Source organism: Cavia porcellus, unplaced genomic scaffold (genome assembly GCF_034190915.1).
Source record: "Cavia porcellus strain 051 isolate PalLab524CR breed Dunkin Hartley unplaced genomic scaffold, mCavPor4.1 scaffold_23, whole genome shotgun sequence".
Classification (NCBI taxonomy): Eukaryota; Metazoa; Chordata; class Mammalia; order Rodentia; family Caviidae; genus Cavia; species Cavia porcellus.
In genome coordinates this window covers 29,697,364-29,718,204 of record NW_026947506.1, presented here as the reverse complement: position 1 = coordinate 29,718,204, position 20,841 = coordinate 29,697,364, and the positions used below count along the sequence as shown (strand labels likewise).

The window sequence follows — 20,841 nt, the reverse complement described above, 5'->3', positions numbered from 1 at the left end:
CTTGAGTGAAATCCCTTGAATTTCATTCTCCTCTCCAGTACAAGGAAAATGAAGATCATATTTTCTTTCCTTCCTTTTAATCTTCCCTCCGTTCTGTGACAATTAGGACAGCTCACACGCCAGTAGGCACCTCAGCGACATAATAACCAGAGAAAAACACAAAAGATACACCCGATACTGCTGTTGAGGAGAAAATGTTTCTGCAGAAAATGACTTGCTTGCTTTGATTTTCAACAAAGGGGTCATCTTTTCAGGCAGGGGCCTGAGGAAACACATATGCAGCAGGCTGGGGTCTTGCAAAAGAATGGCTATTGGGGAGGGTCTGCATGCTGCCTGCTCTGGCCTCGACTCCCAACTGTGTGCAATGCGGGGGCTCAGTGGGTGTAGCCCATGGCTGTGCTCTTAAAAATTTTGCTGCATTTTTACCACTTATTCATTTCCCAGCCAAGTTCTCCTAACTACTATATAATTGTTAATAATTTCCTTTCCCTATTATCTCATTAAGTGAAGAAATTTCCAGCTGCCAACTGAGAGCAGAAGGTAGCTGACCACAGTGGTCAGCCTCACGCAATGTCTTCTGGCCACTAGGTCCCTAGTGCTTCTTGAGCCAGCATAACCCCTGCTGCCTGAGGACCAGCCATCAAAGATTGGGCAGCTGATGGCAGGGTAGCGTGACTGTCTGTGCAGACCAGCCAGACATTGGGTACCTGAGACCCGGCAACAAGCTCAGTGTGTGTGGTCAGGGAGATGCTACTGCTGTCCCTCCCTAGACATTCCAGGTTCTGAGCTGGGTGGCTCTCTGCCACCCTTTCCCATGGGTTCAGAAGGCTCAGCCAGCTTAGGAGCACAGGCCACTGGATCCCCTACAGTTGGACATGGGGACACTTGGACTCCAGGGGAAAAACCTGTGGGGGCTCTGGCTGAACAAGGTGAGGTGGGGCAAGGGGAACCCATTCCATAGGGCCCAGGCCATGTGCCTGACAAAAGGCCCACTCACCTGCCCTTGGGGACCATCTGTGAGTCTCACTGAGCTCCTTAAATGCATTTGTCCTTTATAGCAGAGCTTTGCTCAGGTCCTTCAGGGACACCAATGAGCAAGAAGCTGAAGGCAGAGCAGGATTGCTTTGGGCTAAAGGCTGGCAGGCCCAGCTGGGGACAGAGTCTCCCTAGGCAGCCCTGAATTAGCCTCAGGCTGTCATGGATTCCTGATGCTGAGGCTCTAAGGGTCTCTCAGAAGCTCTTTGGGGACTTTTGCTTGTTTTTAAATTAATAAAGGCTGTTTTGTTTTGACTATAAAAATAATCCACAAAACCAGAAATTGCCTGAGTGGCCACTCTGGGTCCTAAGTACATGATGTGCCACCATGTGTCATTTGATAGCCGCTACCTAGTGGCTGGGGAAGGATGCAAGTGAGTGTTCTAAAGAGGTGCCAGTTAGAGACACGTCCCCAACCCTAATTCAGGGATCAGGGGCTCTTTGCAAGTCACCCAGGAGGAAAGGTCCAGCCCAAGATCTGCTCCAACAAAGGATCTGCTCCTCCTGCTTGGTTTTCAGTTGCTGGCTTAGACCTGGGCCACAGGCAGATGCCCCCCACCATGTGCACAGGTATGCATTCGAGCATGTGTGTGCACCTGCTCACTGTCACGTCACAGAGGTACTTCCAAATCTTCTCTTTCACATGCATAGGAATCTGGCTTGCAGGTGCAAAGCCCTCAGCAGACACTGCCACATTTATCTCTGTACTGACCCCAGGCCTCAGGGTACTGGCCATTCCTCACCTGCTATCTCTCTCTGCATCAGTGTCAGGGGACTGGCTGGTTTCTCATGGCTCTAGGCCCCAGCAGGAGGCAGGAGGTATCAGCCAGAGGCTCTTGCAATGTCTAGAATACTGGACTGCTCTGGACATTGGTCTTTCCATCCTCAGGGTTCAGTCTGGAAGAGCCTGCCCTGTCTCTTTTGGAGACACTCTTGTTCCCCAAAGACCCATCACCCATGTTCATCTAAGCAGCAGATCGTAGCAGGCTCTGACCTGCAGTGGAAGCCCCAGCACGGTCCTGAAGCTCTGCATGGCCTCCAGGTTGTCCCCATCCCTGCGTTCCAGTGACCCTGATGTCCCTGATGCCAACGCTGTTGCACAATTGCACGCCTGTACATGACATTCTTTCCCCATGACATTCTTTCCTCTGGCCAACTCCTCCTCCACCAGGGTCACAGCCAAAGAACTGCCCCTTGCCTTTTTCCACCAATTGGTCATGTTGCTGTCTGCTACACAGGCCGGGCTGTCTCCTGCCCTTGTTCCCTGGATGTGTCACTTAGGGGTACTCCAGGGGGTGCCAGGGAAAACACCATAAGCCTTGCCTTCTCTCAGAGGGAAAAATGACTTATGCCTTACATGGAGTCCTGCAGGGCAGGTTAGGCTTCCTGCCCAGAGCCTGGGTCCCTAGCAGCAGGAGGGAAGTCCTCCCTTGGCTGTATGGTCTGCTCTCAATCTGTGCCAGCTCTTGACTCTGCCACCCCGACCTCAGTGTGAGTGACCTCTTCTAGAATCACGGGCACTTTGTCTGGTTTGTGGGAGGAACTGATGGAATGGCCTGGTGCAACTATACCCACCTCCACCGGAATTCCTCAGCTCAAATTCTCCCCATGGGACTTTCTCTTCTCTGAACTTCCTGCTGTTCTGTTTTTGAATTACTGTCTGTTTCTTGCTGGAAGTTAATTTCATGCAGGGTGGGAGGCAGGACTCCCACTCACCTTGAATCCTGATGTGCAGGGGACACTGGGCCAGAGCCCTAGTGTCCCTGAGATGTTTAAGGGGCACCTAGTCTCTCTGTGAATGGGGAACTCCATGGCACCCAGATTGGATGGAGAGGGCTCGGGTGGCTCCCATTGAACAGATCAGGTCTGACTGGAGCCTGCTTGGCTCTCTACTGGGAGGCTGCTGAAGCTCCAGGAAGCCAGGAGAACCAGCCACAGCCAGAACCAGGGTGGGGCACAGGCTTGGAGGCCAGCCCAAGCTGAGAGTGGATACAAAAATGTCCTTGTCCACTTCTGGTCAGGCCCAGGTCTCTACAGGCTGTATACTACCCATACACGATTGGGCAATCTGTTTGCCTGTTGGGTCTGGTAAGGGCACAGTGCAGTGTGAACATGAATTATTTATCAGCTGAACAGAAAATCCTTGGAAATTACTAACCACTGGCTCACTGGTCCTCAAAACCCTTTTATGATCCTCAGGCCTCAGTCTGTGGAACATGCGCTTAGAAGGTTGCCACCATGGCAATGTCATGGAGAACTCACACTCAGCCTGCAAGACCCACCTAGAGGTCACCTACTTACCTCAAGACCACCCAAAGTCACCTTTCCCCCCAATACCAACAAGGAGTGCCTCACTTCAATGCCACTAAAGGTCACCTACATGCCTACACATCGGTATCACCAAATGCACGTCTCATCTAAGACTCCCCCAAAGGTCCTCTACTTTCCCCCAAACCCACACAAATGTCACCCTGTATGCCAAAGTCTCTTGCTCACGAACACCACCCAGAGTTTTTCTACTAGGCTTGCTCAACACTTGGGATTCTTTCCCACTCCCTCCTCTTCCTTCCTCTCATCCTTGCACAGTCCTGGCCACAGGGTCCTGCAGAACTCAGTGCCTGATGTGCTAACCCCAGGGACTGACCGTCCCCCTCACCATCCTGGACCTTATCACAATTAGCAGGTCATCCTCTGGATCAGTCCATCTTGGAGGCTTCATCCACTGGCTGATGGCACGTCCACAAAGTGCCTGTCCTCATGCTCTGGACTCATTTCTTCTGCTGGGTCCTCAAGTGCTGCAACCGTGGTTGATGTCCCAGGGTCTGGGCGGTGCTCAGGCCTTGCCCACTCAAACTCTTTCTGCTGCCACCTGGGCATCAGGACTACAAGGTTCACGGAGGAAGCCTGTGGCCAAGTGGAGTCAGCCTGGTGCAGGGCCAGGCTCACTGTTTCCTTTTCTCTCGTGCACAGTGCAGCCTTTTCCACAGCAGCATCCATCCCACTGGCCATACTGGAGTGGGACCATGGGGAGCAGGCTGTGTGCTTTAGTCTCCCCCTCCACCCGAGGTCTCTGCCAGAAGTCCAGGCAAAGCTGACATTAGCTCGTCACAAGTGCTGCCTGGAATTGCTGCAGAGGTATGTACGTCTGGGCATCTCATCCATATGGTGCCATGGCCTCTGTTCCATGCTGTGTTCATTCCCAGCTCTCCTGCAGGGCACTGGCCAGCGGGGTTAACTCCCTAATTCTGGACACCTTCTGTTCCACATCTAGCTCCCAGATGTGATGCCTACCTCCCATTCTGTCTTCTCCTCAGCCCATCCATACTCTGGACAGGAAACTGAGGTCAATCATTGAGGATGGGGCCAAGAAAGGCCATAGCACCTCATCTTATACCTCTACTCTCGGTTGGACATGTCTCTGACAGCAGAAGCTGGCAGGATTGGCAGTTCCTTCTGAGGTCCTGGGCAGCAGCCCCACCCAGCCCCATCCAGTTCAGCCTTGCCCCAGGCTCCTGAGATCAGGCAGCAAATGACCACACACCTCACCCCCATTCAGGCACGCTCCATGGATTTGGGGACAAGGTTCAGTCCCTTTAGACCCCCCATGGTAGCATTATCCCAGGTCTCTGCAGGACATCTGGCCTATACATGCTGGAGGGTGACTTTTGCACTGTTGTTGGGGGAGAACTGCTTTCCTTGGGGTCCTATACATTTCACTGGATATTCAGAGAGACCATCACAGTCACCATGCAGGAACCCCAGCTGCCTGGGGTGGAGTTGCAAGAGGAAGGCGTATCTTCCCTCAGCATCCTCCTGACTACAGTACTGTCTATGGCCTTGAAATTGCCTTTGTGTCAATTCAGTAATTCTTTCCCACGCTCAGCAAATGCTGTTGAGTGTGGGTGTGTGCATAAGAGCTGATACAGAGACCCCAACCCAACACTCTTTTTCCAGCCTGAGAAGCTACACCTTGTCTCTCAAACCTCTGCCAACTGTCCTTAGTCCCACTGATTTCCCTCCTCAGGTCTGAGGTTCTCTTTACCTCTAGCTCAGCTGTGAGCTTAGTGGGAACGTAGGCCATCTTACAGTGTCAAAGGGCCACACCCTGGGGCCCTGTGAGGATCTGCTGAAGTCACAGTTGCACTGCACAGCACTGGACACAGCCACGCAGCCCAGGGTCCACAGGGGTCGCGGGGCACAGGCTCTGAGAAGGGCCAGTATACAATCCTGCAGCAGGTCAGGAGGAAGCAGCCGGGTATCTCGATGGGAGGGGTCCACCAATGTTGCATCCAAGGATGGCCTGCTCTTGAGGAGCACACTGAGGCCCACAGGTGGCAGGTGCAGGTTTCCAGGCCCTTTCTATGTCACATCCACCCCACGAAGGACATGAGGGTTGCTGAGAGGGGTGGTGGCTCTGTCCCACTGTACAGAGTCTGATGTGGCTTAATGGGAAGGTCAATATGACACCAACTGAGGAATGTGGCCGTGTCTCCCTCTCACAACTGATGGGCACTGTGGGAGCCAAGGAGGCTCCTTCACCCACCACAGCGAGGACTTAATCACTATGCAGCCTCTGCCCATAAAAATGCATGGTGAGCACAGGCTGTGTGATGGGCTTGATCCCTGCACAATTCTTTTGCTTATTAGTGCTTTAGCATGGGGACTGTACAGGGACCATGGTGCATCTGCCTCAGAGCATCTCTGCTTGCCCAGAAGCTACACTTCCAGGGAAGTGGCAGCACGGAACGCCAGGGTCTCCCAATTTCTGCTACACACATTATTGCGTGGACAAATGTAGTATCTTAGGGGACTCTAGTCCATCATTGCAGATGTGCCCTCTCCCGGATCCCTGGCTAGGTGCATGTCAGCCCTCTCTGCCTATCCAGTCAGACAAGGGTCTATGGAGAAAGGGGACCCTGGCGAAGGGCCCAGGCCACAGAGGGCCAGTCTGAGGGCCACTGTGACACTGACCTAGAGGAATGACTGGCAATGGGGACGATGAACTTAAGAAGTATGATTCAACTAATGCTCAATCCTGACACGTCCCATAGGCCAGCAGCCCGGTGCATGGTCCCCATGGAAGGAATTCTCTGACACCAGGTTTCCAGGTCTCTAAGCTACACCTGCTGCCCTACAGAGGGCAATGCTTGGAGGGGAGGCATTGGCCGCAGCCCCAGATTTGTGCCACGTTATAGGAGCTGGGTCAGACTGGATGAGGCACTGCTTTAGATAGAGACACCTAGGGGAAGGGCTATTTGGTGGCCCCCGCCTTTCTGCTCCAACACCCCTGCACTGTGCCTGCTCTGTGGCTGTGCATGCCAGGAAGGAGGCTCAGGTTTCTGCATTTACAAAGAGCACCATAGCCTACAAGCTCTGCTGCCTAGTTATGGGCCTCGACCAGGAGGAATTCCTGGGCCCCAAGACAGCTGTCCACAGATGGCTTTTCTGGCAGGCCAAGACACATAAGCACATTATTATTTGCAAAAGGAGAGAAAAGTAGATGACTGGAAAAGGCCCTGCAGCCCACAGGGCCACAACTGAGGTGGAACCTAGACACTCAGCCATGACTGGGCTGCAGGAATCAAGGAAATCAGAGGTGGTGGACACAGAGGGTGGGGTTGTTCTGAGGACCACAGCCCAGCCCAGCAGCACCCAGGAGACAGATGAAACTCCCATGCCTCCTTCCAAAGAACTCCAGCCACAGCAATGAGGATTTGGGACTCCCAAGCCTGCAGATCTTAATATAACATTACCAGAGGGCCTGGAACCCTAAGTTAGGGGCCCTTCCGAGACTCCTACTCTGCCTTTTGCCACCTCTGCTCATTTTTAACCTTTCTGGGTCTCAATTCCTTGTCTACAATGCACACAATATGTGTATACTTGTAGCTTTCAAGGTCAAATGCAATGACGTGTGCTAACTGTGGCCATGGACCCAGAGCCACCCAACTGCCCATAGTCATACCACCACCTCGGGCTGGCACTGTCACCAGCTCAGAGCAGAGACAGCAAATGCTTGATGCATGCAATTGTGAGGAGAGACCATTCTCCAGGGCCTTGTTCAGAGTCAGAGTCAGAATGCAGGCTCAGGAGGGAACACACCCAACTCCTGCCAGACACAGGCCAGCTGCAGGTGCTGGGCAGGCTGCATGGGCCGAAGCAGTACTCAGGGGTGACAGACTGAGTGGGGTCTACCAGTCCAGGCCTGCTTGGAGGTCTGTGTGGGGAGCAAGGATGAGCATCATGTGTTCCAACTGTGTTCTGCCAAAGACTTCTCCACAGTGCACAGGTGGGACCATGTGTCAGCTGTGAGCAGTAGATGTCGGGAGACTGTCTGCCTTGCTGGCTGGGAACTGGAGATCTGGATCTACTGCTGCAGTGGTCAGAGCTTCCCAGCTTCCCAGCCTCAGACCCAGCTCTGCGGCTCATCTCTGGCTGCTTCCTGGGACACACCACAAATCACCAAATGTTCCTACTAAAGTCGGGAAGCAAAATCCTAAAACCCAAGAGTGCCCAGAAATGGCCAAACAGCAGGGACTGACCACGGGTGGGAGCCACAGGCCTCCCCAGAGGTCCTAACAGGTCGATTCTGGACATTGATCTTCCCTCCTTTGGGCTAGGGGGAGGGGTGTGAGTAGACAGGGGTACCCGGGCCAAGTCTGGAGGAGTAGGGGGGTTCTGTTTTACACTCCAGCCTTGCACAGTGGAGGTAACTGTCCCAGAGAGGGCAGTGGTTTGACAGGGGCCATAGCAAAGGATAGTGGACCTGGACACAACCTCGTGACATTCACTGGCCTCCAGCACTGTGCGTTTCTGCAGGGACATTCCAAGGGGGCTCCTGGATGCCTATAGTCGCCCTTCCCTAGCCACCCCATCTCACTGTACACAGTGAAGGGACCCCCTAGTCTCCATACTCTCTTCCCCTCCCCTCCTGCCTGTCCCACGTTGTACACTGGCATGGGGCTAATTGATGCTCCTGGGGGAAGTCCAAGTGTCCAGGTCCTAAAGCCTCAGGCTGCTGAGCCTCACCTTGCTCTAAGAGTGTGCCCACAGTCAGGAATTCCCAGCCCCACCCTGGGGTAAGGCATGTTCTGTGTCTGCCCTCCCATAGGGCACCATGCCCATGTGTGAACTTGGAGCACTTGGGAGATAGAGGATCAACCTTATCTCATTATAACCAGCCCCAATGCAGCTGTGGACACCCATCAGCTGCCTGGAGCTGCAGAGGCTACTTGGTCCTGGAAGGCACTGCCCAATGCCCAGTTCATTGCATAGGCTGCTCATATGGTCTACAGGGAACCAACCTTCACTGGACGTTCATACTGTTCACCAGGCCTCAGCAGAAGTCTGCTTTCTATAAGCTTCACCCTGGACAGTACTTCCTCCCAACCCCCGTGCTTAACTCTTGTCAACCCTTCTCTGGGTGTGGCTCTCTTAGTGCCCACCCCCACACTAGCTGGAACTTGCTCTCATTCTGCACACATCTGTGAGAAGCAACCACAGCAGCCCTAGTGGGCTGCACACACTGCCCTCCCTCCCCCAATGCAGAGAGCAGCTGGTGTGGACTCATATCCAGGGTCAGCGCCCTGCAGCTTCCCTGCGAGCTCCAGGACTGAGTCATGTCTGTATTCCCAGTACTTGGCGCCAGGCCAGGCTGGGGGCCGGTGAGTGTCTATGGAATTGGCTAAATGAGTATCTCTGCTGGAGGCAGTCACGGGCATCACAAGCAGCCATGGGCATACCCGGAAGGCTCCTGTCCAAGAAGCAGGCTGAAATTTGTTGCAAAGAGCCTGCAACCCACCTGAACCCACCTACCCCACTGACCATCCTCAAAGCTACAGGGCTGTGTCTCTGTCTGCAGAGCTAAGACCCAAAAGGGGCCTAGAGACTTTTTCTTCCAAGGCCTTGTAGATAGGCAAATTTGAGTCCCCATGAAGGCGGCCTTTGCTGGTGGCTACAGAGCTGTGGACATGCTAGAGTTCCCAGAACCAGCTGTCCACTGACCGCAAAGTACAGGTATCACCCACCCTATGGTTTCCCTAAAATGTGTTTTTTCAGTATTGAAACTTAAATTCTGCACCAAAAGCACAAGGAATAACAACAACAAAAACTCAAAGCCTGTACCTCACAAGCCACCACATATCTGTTAAGTCTTATATCCAGAATATTTAAAGAACTCTTAGCACCTGCTAATGAAGAGAGAAACGAGCCAATTTAAGGACAGCTTGAGATCCAAAGAGAAGCACCAAATGGCCAAGAAGCTCAGAAGATACTGGACATCATTTTTTATTAGGGAACTGAGTCAAACTTGTGCATATTCATAAAGGCGGCACCAACCAAGAGACAGAGAATAACATAGAGCACGAAAACATAGAGATGCTGGAACCTTGTGCTTCGCTTAAGATGGGATGGCAGTTGTGGAAACCCGACTCACCCATAAGCACATAGCTGTCCTGTGACTCAGCAGCCTGATAGGCACACATCCAAAGGAACTGCAAATGCATGTCCATGTAAACCTTGAGTGTGAGTATTCAGTGTTCAGCATGATTTGTTCTAGACAGTGATGACAGCCCAAATGTCCACTGACAATGGATAAACAAAATGTGGTCCACCCACAAAGTGGAATGTTATTTGGCAACAAAAAGGAACGGAGCCCCAAAATGTGTCACAGCACGGATGAACCATGCCAACAGTGGGTAGTGTGAAAAAAGCCAACACAACGCCCTGCGTACCATGAGACTCCGTGTCTACTGTGAAAATCCAGAATGTGAGGAGAGGTGGAAAAGAAGTCCTAGTGATTATTTAGTTGGGGTAAGAAGTAAGGGGAATTGAGGAATGATGGCATGATTTCAGGTGATTTCTTTTTGGAAAAATGAAAAACTGGTTAGAATTTTTGGGAGCCAGTTATGGCAGTGCACACCTGGAATCAGCACTCTGGGAGGTTGAGGTAGGAGGATTTTAAGCTCAAAGCTAGCCTGCGGAATTTAATGGTTTAGCAAGACTCTTGTCTCAAAATAAAACATAAAAATGGCTGAGGATTTAGCTCAGTGCAAAGATCCTGAATTCAATCCCTTATACCTCGGATGCGTTAAAATAAATGCCCATGGGATGTATATACAGAGCTGTCTAATATACCAAAAGCTATCAAACTGAATACTGTCAGTAAATTGTATGGTCTGTGCATATTTCAATAAAGCCATTTTCTAAATGCTTAAATACTCTTTAACCCTAAAACAAGAATATCTAGGTGCTCTTGGGGAATATGCTGGTTATGTGTTTTCCAATGTCTATTAAATACATATCCACTGACTTCCGATGGTTTCCCTCCTATCCATCATTCTCTGCCCTCCATTTTCCCCCATGAAGATCCCCAAGGGAAAATGCTGTGTCCATCTAATTAATTCATGGTTCGGTACTGAGAACTTAGAAGGTGATTATGAGCTCACTAGAGTAAGCCCATCCTTACAGAGAAATGCTAATAACGGATTTTAATTTTATGCTATGGTCATGAACCACATATGTTTTTGTATTCAACACATTCACAGGGGACAAGAACCCTGCAGACAGTAGCCTCAGGCCTGGCCTGGTCAGAGGTCATCCAGGTGTCTGGCTGGTGGCAACCAGACTACAGTCCATAACAGACTAGGGTCTAGGTGGGCAGACTCGGGTCTCAGGTGCCCAGAAATGCCTAGACCTGACCCAAGGAGAAGCAGCAAGATGACCAAGTTGGGAGACAGCTTCAGGGTTTGTGGTGTGGCCATGCACCCCTGCAGATGTGGGGTCCCTGTCTCTGATTGCCCTTTGTCCTATGCATATCTTAGGGCAAAGGCCTGGGGTGGCCTTGTGCACCCACAGCTTTGCTCTGACTCTGCTGAATCTCAAACACATATTTTCCACACATTTTGTGAGTTCTAGTTTCTCTGATTTCTGCAGGGTCTCAACCTTGTGTCCATGACCCCACTGTGCCCTGGCATTGACTTCTTACTCAGTCCATGCATTGAGGTTAGCTGGAGGGCTGCCCCCCAAATTTGGCTTCCCAAGGGCCCCACCCACTGGGCTTCCCAAGAGGGCCCCAGGGCCAGGACTGCCAGAGGTAGGCACCTGACATTTGCCCTTAGTCCCTTGCACAGCCACTTCAGAGACATGGCAGTGGGGGAGATGTACAGGGCTCTGAGCTCCAGGTTGTCACCTGATATGGCAGCATGCAGCACTTCCTTGGCTCCACCATGGGGATGACACACAAAACTCAAAGGCCCGTGAGCACCCCTCACTATGGCACTGCCCATGTTGTGGGGTGCAGGGAACCCAGCAAAGTTCAGTACATGGCACACTGTGCCATTGCAGAGTATGGAGGAGAATGTAGGCGGCAGGACTTAGGCAGGGAAGGGACCAGGACAAGAATCTAGACTTCATTTCTTACTGGCCAGGCCATTTGAGTCCACAGGCTTTTCCTTCCTAAGACCTGGGCTGCAGGAGCTCTCCCAGCATGAAATGTCACTAGCCCGGAAGATGTGCCCACCAGACTTGAGGCATCAGTCTTCAGGAGCTGTGCCCTCACAGCACAGATGATAAAAAGGTGAAGACACTGTCATTTTCCACTACTGTTGCCATATCCCAGCCAGCAGCTACCTGTCCAGACCCATTTGGCACCTGGCAGGCTCTGATTCTTTAGTACCTCTGCCTGTCACAGGACAAGGGGCTTTCAAACAGTCTCCTCATAGGACTTTAATCTCATGGCTGTCCTCCCTCAACCAGGAATGGGGTTGGCAGGTAGCAAAAAGTCCAAGGAGTTTCGTGTCTCCCCGGCAGCCTGGCCAGCCATGTCCCCCTCAAGCTGTAGAGATGGCTCCTGCCTTGCTTGTGAGGGAACAAGGCAGGCACCTGGGTTCTCCCAGCTGCAGAGGGGACGTGTCCACTCATGCATCTGCTCTTGGGCCAGCACACCATAGGGCCTGAGAACTACAAGTTCAAACAGAGACAGGAAGGAAGCCCTGTGAGCACACAGCCCCAAGACATGGTGGCCTGATGCCTTCATTCCAAGGCAGAACATGAGGTTGTTTCAGAAGCCCATGCCACATTCCCCGGGGTTCTCTCTAATCCCCGGGAGCAGTCTGTCCTCAGCCTACAGCAGCGGTGCTGCCCAGTGCCACTCCTGCACCCTGCATCTGGGGCCAGCTAGGTCCTAGGGAAGCCAGGGCACAACAGCTTCTCCTCTTTGAGTCTGTCATAGTGTTCAGAAATGACAAAGTGTATCTTAAGTGTTCCAGAGCTTATTTCCACCATTTTAGAAATATGAACATAACAGTGGTTAGGAAATACCCTGTATTTCTGGCTTATCTTGAAAATTAGAAATCAGGCCAAAAGGCAGCGATCTGGTGAACCTAGAGGCAGGCAGCCCTCCAGCGGGAGCCACACACTGCACAGCAGCAGCCTGGCCTGGCCCAGCGGACACACTCCAGACCTACATGGGCTCACGGCACCTGGATTTGCCAACTGTGCTACAGACAGCCAGCTCTCCTGCTGGTGCCAACATGACACTGTTTGGAACTACAGAAGCTGTGAAGCAGTCTTGGACCACTGTGGGGTGTCCAAGCCCCATGAAGGTGAATGTCACAAACTGCGGAAGCATATCCTGCCCTTCCTGGGAGTTCTTGTGTCACACCGTGCTCTGACACTGACTTTAGCGATGTGGTTTGTTTCTACGACAGGGAAAACTGTAGGCAACACATTGACAAGAGCCACCACCTGGCTTTATCAGAACATTTCATTGGCACTTTGGCCTCTTTATCACTCCCAGCTGTTGGGGCCAAGAAAAAGAGACCTGTCACACTGCCAGAGACCCTAGATAGGGACATCCCAGATGGAGATGCCTCTCAAGGCCACAAGAGAGTACACAGGCCCTCTCCAGAGTGACTGCCTTTGGGGCCCAGTCTTTCTCATCAGAAACACAAACCCTCATCCTCACTGGGAAGAGTGACCAGCAGCTTTCAGGCCTGCAGTGCAGGTCAGCGAGGGTGGCTGTGGGAGAAGAGAAGGGCCAAGGGCAACACTACCCTGGATGCCTGTTCAGCAAACACCCGCAACTCTCCCCGACACTCCCCAGGAGGAAACACTGTCTTTCCTGGCAGCAACACCCCACCCAGCCTCATGCCTGACCCCGGGCACTTACTTCATGGGCTTGAACAGCGCTTGCCCGTAATTCTGGAACGTCATGACGAGCTTGAGCTGCGTGCCCCCCGACTTCATGGCTGCAGGAAGGAGGGAGAGAGAGGTAGGGTCACTGGCTGCCTCAAACCCCTTGCTCTTGGGTGGGAGGAGAGCTCCTGGACCTGTTTACCCTCCAGCCAGATCATCTGCATGAGGCCAGGAGCCCTACTCTACCTAGGAGGCTTGGGGCTTTGGTGCTGATGCTCCCTGGCTGGACCAGGGCCCTCCTGAATGTCAGCTGTCAGCGCTCAGCAGACTCTGTAGATCAGACCCAAAGACAAAGGCCTGGCTCTGTATGAGTCAGGCAGGTGGATCTGGCCACCAGCATAGTTGTGCATGCACATGCACATGTATGTCTTATACACACATATATACCTATACACAACAGCACAAACACCTATACCCCTACATGTATGCACACTCCCTATATACACATACATGCCTCCCATACCTACACCCTTGCACACACTTACACCTGTGCACATACATATCTGCACACACACACACCCTGTGCTCACAACCACATCTCACTCCTGGCCTTAGGTCAAGGAGCAGTCCCTGCAGGGCATGTTTCTGGATTCAAAGTAGAGTTGCTCTAAGGGATCCTAAGCACTTATCGGCTGGAAGCACCTTTATCCATAGGAATGGTAGGTATGGAAGCTTCCAGAAGCACAGGTTTCTAGTACCTCAGAAGGATGAGGATGAAGAACTCATGAAACAGTGCCAATTTCCTAGGTCTTGGATTCCCTTTCTGTAGAAGGCTGAAGGTCTCCCAAAAGGGTCTTTCTTTCCCAGACCCAGAGTTTCCCTTTCTGCATATTGAGCAGGAGGATGGATCAGGAGGTGAGCTTCCTGCCCTGAGGCCACAGTGAGGTCAGTTCAGGGATGGCTGAGGTCATGCCCTCCTCAGAAGACAGCAGTCATGTACCTCACGTCCACCCAAAAGCAGGATGTAACCAAGGCCCAGATCCAGGGAGGTAGACAGTAATGTCATCCTCCTAACCAGTGTCTAGGAATGTCTAATGGCACAAAGCAAGGTGTAAGCAAAGGGCCTACAATTCAACTGTTAAGCAACTTATGAAGCATTCATACACAACAGGCCATCTTCCGAAAACCACAGATACCACGGGACTTTTCAAACCTGGATATGTGCAGGAACCCAGAGCCCTGGTTCTCTCCCAAGTGTTACTGCAGATGACTTAAATTTTCTGTTTCTCTTCATCTCTAAATTTCTACAATAAACATTTACTAAATTTTTGGTAAGATGAAAAAAAGAAGTGATAATTTTTAAAAAATAGTTGCTTAAGTCCCATTTTACAATCCCATTTCCATGCAATAATTGGGGTCGCTGGACTTAATTATCTCTTTCTGGGTCAACTGGAGACAGCACACCTAGATGACAGGTTCTCTCCAGGGCCTGTAATCCTACTTTTTAAATAACAAAATATTACACAAATCTGATCAGTTTAAGCACTATTGCTTCAGAAGTAAATCCTGACTCTCTTTCTTTGATCCCATGTATAGTCAGCTCCTCCTTCAGGGCAGAAAAGCAATTTGGAATCAAAGGCACTAAGCTTCTTGGTGACCACAGGCCCCAGGACTATAGATTCTCTACAGACCAGGTCACCATGCATCCACAGGTGTCAACAGCTGAAATGGGGACCCTGCTGTGAACTCAGATCCTCACAAGCTGACACACACTGCCTAGAGCTGCAGCAAAGACCCAGGGGTTTAGCCAAGGTGGACAAGAGATGCAAGACCCCCAGGTATGTGTGCTATGTGGACTGCCCGCAGTATGTCCAAAGGACATAGGCCCTGTCAGAACAGGCACTGAGAAAGAACATGAAAACTTGGGTTTTCTTCTTAAGGACAGAGGGAAGGTCAAGGTGAGAGGAAATCTCTGCATGTTAGTAGGGACAAAGGTGACTCTGGAGAAGCACAGGGACTGGTCCAGGCAGAACAGCCGATGTAGATAACTTCCATGTTTGTCAAAAGACAGACGTCAGCTTTGACCTGGCCAGTCTCGGCCTTGGGATGGCCTTAGTCCAGCAGAAACCCCACCAAGGGCCAGCCAAGGAAGTTTCACCTCTGGAAGGTTCCTGCCAGGATGAGTCCCGGGGATCTACCCTCTTCATCCCACCTTCCATCTCCCCTCCCACCCCCTGTGGCCACCACCCAGACCTACACCACCATAGTCCAACTGCCATCTGCATCAGACCCTCGAGGGCTTCCAGAGGTCCCTTGGTGAGTGCCACCCACATCTCCCACACAGGGGACTCTATCCTTCGCTTCTTCTTGCTCCACAGACCAGAGGTAACAGCTTTGCATCTTCCCTGGGATCCCCATCTAGAGCGCTGTCTAGGTTAGTAGCATGTTTGGTTAACAGTCTCATATGTCTGCAGGCATCGTTACCAAACCATGCTGACAAGTGCCAGCAGAGCATCCTGTCTCATGGTGCCCCGTGGCACTGAGTCCCAAGGCTATCGTGATGCTTGGGCACTGCTGGGTTTGCTCATTGTCTTCCCCTAGAACATAGCACAGAATGAAGGACCCTTTTAATGTGATACAGAAACCCCAGAGAGTGCTTAATATAAACTTCTTATGCAAGAGAATGACTGTCATTATGGAAATACTAAGGCATTGGTCACCTGCATGACTTACTCTCCCAACAGCTCCATCTGGGAATTTCTGAAGCGGGGACAGGCAGCAGCAGGGAGGAGATTCCCCTAACGGGGACGTATGTAACTGCCTAGGGTCCCAGCACCCTCGTGTGGAGCAGGGAGGCCGAGGGGCAGGAGATGTGGGACCAGGTCCTCCACCAGCTCCTCACATGTCCAGAGGCACAGTCATGTCCCTGGTGCCTATAAGGGACAGAATGGCACTGGGTATGTGTGTGAGATGATCAAGTAGCCACCACTCAACCCTGGTTTCTTGTGGGAACAAGGACTGGCACCAACAGTCTCTCACTTTCTAACAGGAGCCCCAGCTGTATTCAAGGGGGCCACCTCTTGACTTTTATATAAACTAACTCCATTTCTGAAAGATCTGTGGACCAGAGAAGAAGTCCCCATGTGAAATGTAGCTCAATATGAAGTGGAAGCTAGGCCTGGCCTCCTCATCTGGAGGTGGTACTGTGTCCTTGGGTCACCGTGGGGAGGGGACTCAACTGCTTCTTACCCCACTGTCTTATTTGAAAGGCAGAGGGAAGGTTGATGGCCTTTGTGCCACAAAGAACACATCCATTGAAGGTTCCCATTGGGAGAAAGTGACACCCTGTTCCTCTCATCCCGCTCACATGCCCTTGGCTAAAAAGGAGTCTTGTGAATGGCCCACACTCTGGATACCCACAGAGCTCCTTATGTCCACTGCCCTGGAGCCCTGGACAAGTGCACCGGGTGTGTCCACCTGCCATCAATGATGGTCATCCCAAGTGGCATTGTAGAGGCTGGACTGTGGGCATCAGCTCAGACATGAGAGTCCAGGATGGGCTGAATGGTTGCTGACACAATTGGGTCTTCCTGTTCCCATCTGTGACCTGGAGGCTCCAGCTCAGGGGTTATGGTCAGCGGATCCACCCCTCCGTCAGCATATACCCCAGGCCTGCTTCTGCCCTGGCTTCCCCCAGGCTGGAGCTCTGGATTTTGAGGACAGTAGTCACCTGTGGTACTGGGTTCCACAGTGCTGCCTGGGGGGAGGGGGAACCAAGGGTCATCAGGAGGCTTCTGTAGGTTCAGGGCTATTTTCAGCCACTGTCTCTGTTCAGCATGGAAAAGGTAGGTGCCAGGGTGACCCTGGGTCCTCAATAACATAGGCTTTCACTCCTGGCCTTCCAGCTGATGGCTGGAAAAGAAGCTGAGCAAGGGTAAGCTGCTTCTGCCCTCTCTGTGACCCAGACCACCACCCTTCCAGGACCTTTGTCCTTTGGAAGATCTGAGGCCCCTCTGGAGTCACGTGCATCTGTTTATTTGGGCATTTTTAGTCCCTCTCCTGGCCAAGCCAGGTCCTGGACTGTGAACTGCAGTTGTGGTGGGCATGAGAGGACTGATGTCTTTCTGTGCTGGCACTGCCTTCCCAGGAGATCCACTCCATTTAGTCAGACAGGGCAGCTGTGTCCAAGCCCAGTACGCACAGCTGCTCTTAGTGGGGCTGCCCCAGCCCAAGGCCTTTGTTCCTCAAAGCCCACAGCCAATTATCCCGGATTCCAGCTCGACTCCTTTTTCCCCTTGGCAGATCAATTAGCACTGGGGACTTCTGTCCTGTGGAGACGTTTTCCTTTGTTCAGCCACATTCTTTCAGCCATGTTCCCCCAGCTGCAGGCTTTGTCCTGACTTGGATGGAGGATGATGATGTCCGTTGCTTGGGTCAGAGGCTGCTAGATCCTCGCATGCTGGTGGCTTCTTTTTTTTAACGTAATTCCAAGTAGAGTAGTTAATTGTGTCATTTATTCTTTGCATCCATAATTGTGCATGATAGCGATTTAATTATCACCGGCCTGGAGTGGAAGGCGCTGCATGCCTGCCTTCAAGCTGAGCAGAGGTGGATCATATGCTGAGCCTCTTTAAAGGCGGCAACAGCTGGTTTCCAGGCAGCCAGGAGTCTGGCTATAAATAAACCTCTGTTGGCCACAACCAGCTGTGCTGTGGCCACACAGAGCCTCATGGATGGGAGCGAGTGGCTCTGAGCAGGGGAGATTTAATGGAACCATTCTGAGGTCTGACCTCGCAGGCAGCCTTCCTGGTCGCATCTCCAGGCTCACAGTAGGGTGAACAACTTCAAGAGTAAACACTGCCCCAAGCCAGACCACGAAGGGCTGCTACCACAGAGGAGCCTCCCCTCCTGGAGGTCTGTTTCCCTGGCTGTAGAATGAAGCCTGGGAGGCAGGGCTGGACCCATGCTAGGCCCCGCACTATCAGGTCCCCCTGCCACATAAAGGACCAGCCAGGGCTGCCATGTCCAGTTGAGTGTCCACCTGAAGGCTCTGACCAGCTCTTCCTACATGGAAGGATGCCTGGGCAGCTGACACTAAGTTAGACTGCCTGGGGCAGGAGGAGTGGAGCTGTAAAAGGATACCATCTCCAGGAGGGCATGTATTCCCTGGGGCACTCCTTTGAGCCACTCCCCGCAGGGCAGGACACCTGGGCCTGAGGAGCTCAAGCAGCTTCTGTTCTGCCCAAGGTGAGGATCTCCCACCTCCTTGGGAGTAGGGCCTTCCCTGGGGGTGCCCTGCCTGCAGGATCTCTGGGCCCACCACAGCAGGGAAGAGTAAGACCCTGGGAAGGCACAGGCACCTGCCCAGCCCTGGGTCCCTAGGCAAAGGGCTCAGCCTGCCTGAAATGCCACAGCTGCTGGGCTCCACTCTTATTCCGTACTTGCTTAGTCTCACTGGCACCTGTCTACACCAGAGAAGGTGTCATGGGGCCACCTCTCTGAGCCTGTGAAACAACAGTGTCTGGAGATCATGATGGGGAAGCACTCAGGCGCACACACTCTGCCTGGCACACATTGCACACCTGGAGGGGAAACAATCCTAACACCTGCTTCTCACAGAATACATGTACTCACTCTTTCCAAAGTTAGCATCTACAAGCACCTGGGCAGTCAGGATTTTGCCCCTGCTCCAGGTGAGGACCAAAGGTAGCAGGGTTAAATCTTTTTGCCTAAGTTCACTCCAGCTAGTGACTAGAGAGCCAGGATCATACCCTATTCTGGGATAGGATCTCACATCCTGCCTCTGCCATAGGTCTGTCTATCAATCCACTTTCCACACCTACTGAGCTCCTACAGAATGATGGTCCCTTCCCACCCTGCAAATAGACCAATCCAGGCACAGATGAGTGGAACCAGCTTCACCATCATAGTTTAGGGGACAATTGTGTGCCATGCAGCACTGTGTGGATGCCAGGGTGCACATGGGCCTAGCAACGGGGTTCCATCGTGACAGGAGTTGTCCACTGCACTATGACCAAGGCCAGGCCTATGGAGAGGGAGGGAGGAGTCCTAAGGTGGGCAAAGCTACCGCTTAGGACCTAGAAGCCCAGCCTCTTCCTACTTCTTGAGCTCTTGGGCTCAGAGACCTGCACCTCTGCACAGAGCAGTGACAGCCTTGGTACCTATGCAGCCCTCTACTGCACCTGCCCGCTGGCCTGTGCACACCTCCACAACTGCCACATATCCTCGTGGCCACAAGTGCCTCTCCTTTCTCCTGGCTTCTAGGCCCACAAAGGCAGCAGTGCTTGTGGAGGCTGGAGTAACTCCACCTCCCCATCACCCAGAAGGGGGCCCCCAGTGTCTGTACTAAAGGGATAATCAAGCTGGTTAGCACACTTATTTAACAGATATACCTATTTTCCACAGCAAGAGGGACATCTCGATGTGGCCAGAGTACTGCTCCCATCTTGGCCTGAAGTCCCTGGACTTCCAAGGGAGAGGCCCAGAGCAGGAATGTGTTCCTTCCTCCTGGGCAAGATGGGGAGAGGGGAGACTACTAACTGTTCTGGCCACCTCTTTACCAGATGACCCAACTGCATATTAGAAGTTTTGCATCGTGACTTCCACAGCTAGATGACAGCCCAGCAAACAGCTCAGTAGGGGAGCCACACAGAGCCTCTAAAGAGGCAGCTGGCGGGCACAGGTAACTCCCTGCCTGTGCTGCATCTGAACAGAAGCCCGTGACCCTGTAACCAGAGGTGCATCTTGCAGCAGAACTGCAGACATGAATACAGAAGCTGCAACCATGACGACACAGGGAGTCCTCCCCTCTATTCCAAGGTGAGTGCGCCAGAGCATCTGTGGGAAGCACAGGGACCTCAGCCCATGGAGAAGCAGCAGTGGTTAACGGGATATTCAGGATTATTCACAATAGAACGGCAGTGGCACCAAACCTGGCACTTAGATGCTTAGATTTCACCTTCCTGAAATCAGACATGGATGCCTTTTTTGTGCAGTTCAGCAAATCACAAATTACTTGAAGCTGCTGTTTTCAAACTGCTCCATGCTGAACCACTGGCAGTGTCCCAGAAGAGGCAGCCCTAGTTATTCTGTCGCTCCCAGAGAAGCCAGATTACAAAGCAGAGAGCTCTTAAAAGGCTCTCAACAAGGACTACAGCCACCAGGAGTGTCCCTCCACTCACCTGTGGGGGATGGAGTCCTGGAGGCCTGGCCAACGCCTTTCCCGGAGGCTGCTGTGGTATCTTACTGGCCCACTCACCTTGCAGCAGACAGCAGCACTTTCAATGGCAAGAGCATCCAGGCCACCATCTACCCCCGCCCCCAGCCTCAAGGACTGCTTCCTTCAGCTGTGAGCAAGGCTGCCCAGTCACCTGGTGGAAGCCAGGCCGCAGTCCACAAGTTTCAGCTTGCTGCGGGCACCAGGGCACTTACCCACGCTGGTGATCTTCTGTGTGCCCAGGTCCTGCAGCAGTGCGTCGATTGCTGGGTTGCGCCTGGAGTACAGCTCATATCGGTTAATGCCAATATGGAACTTGAGCCAGTTGGGGTAGGAGTCCACTGTGACCTCCCCAGTGGGCAAGAATTCTCCACCTTCAGCACCTTCATGAGGCCTACAGAAACAAAGACAGTCCAAAGTGAATCAAAAGAAAGATC

The 20,841-nt window shown here is 52.4% G+C and overlaps 1 protein-coding gene across 1 annotated transcript in view; it reads right to left on the bottom strand.

The window, feature by feature from the left end:
- Positions 1–20,841, bottom strand: part of Fam20c (FAM20C golgi associated secretory pathway kinase) — a 48,005-nt gene that overhangs the window by 24,147 nt on the left and 3,017 nt on the right. Inside the window, exons 2-3 of the mRNA XM_063233979.1 lie at positions 20,620–20,798; positions 13,202–13,280 (exon numbers count right to left, since the gene is read on the bottom strand). Of these exons, the coding sequence (XP_063090049.1) occupies positions 13,202–13,280; positions 20,620–20,798 (258 nt within the window). The remainder of the gene's footprint in view (positions 1–13,201; positions 13,281–20,619; positions 20,799–20,841) is intronic.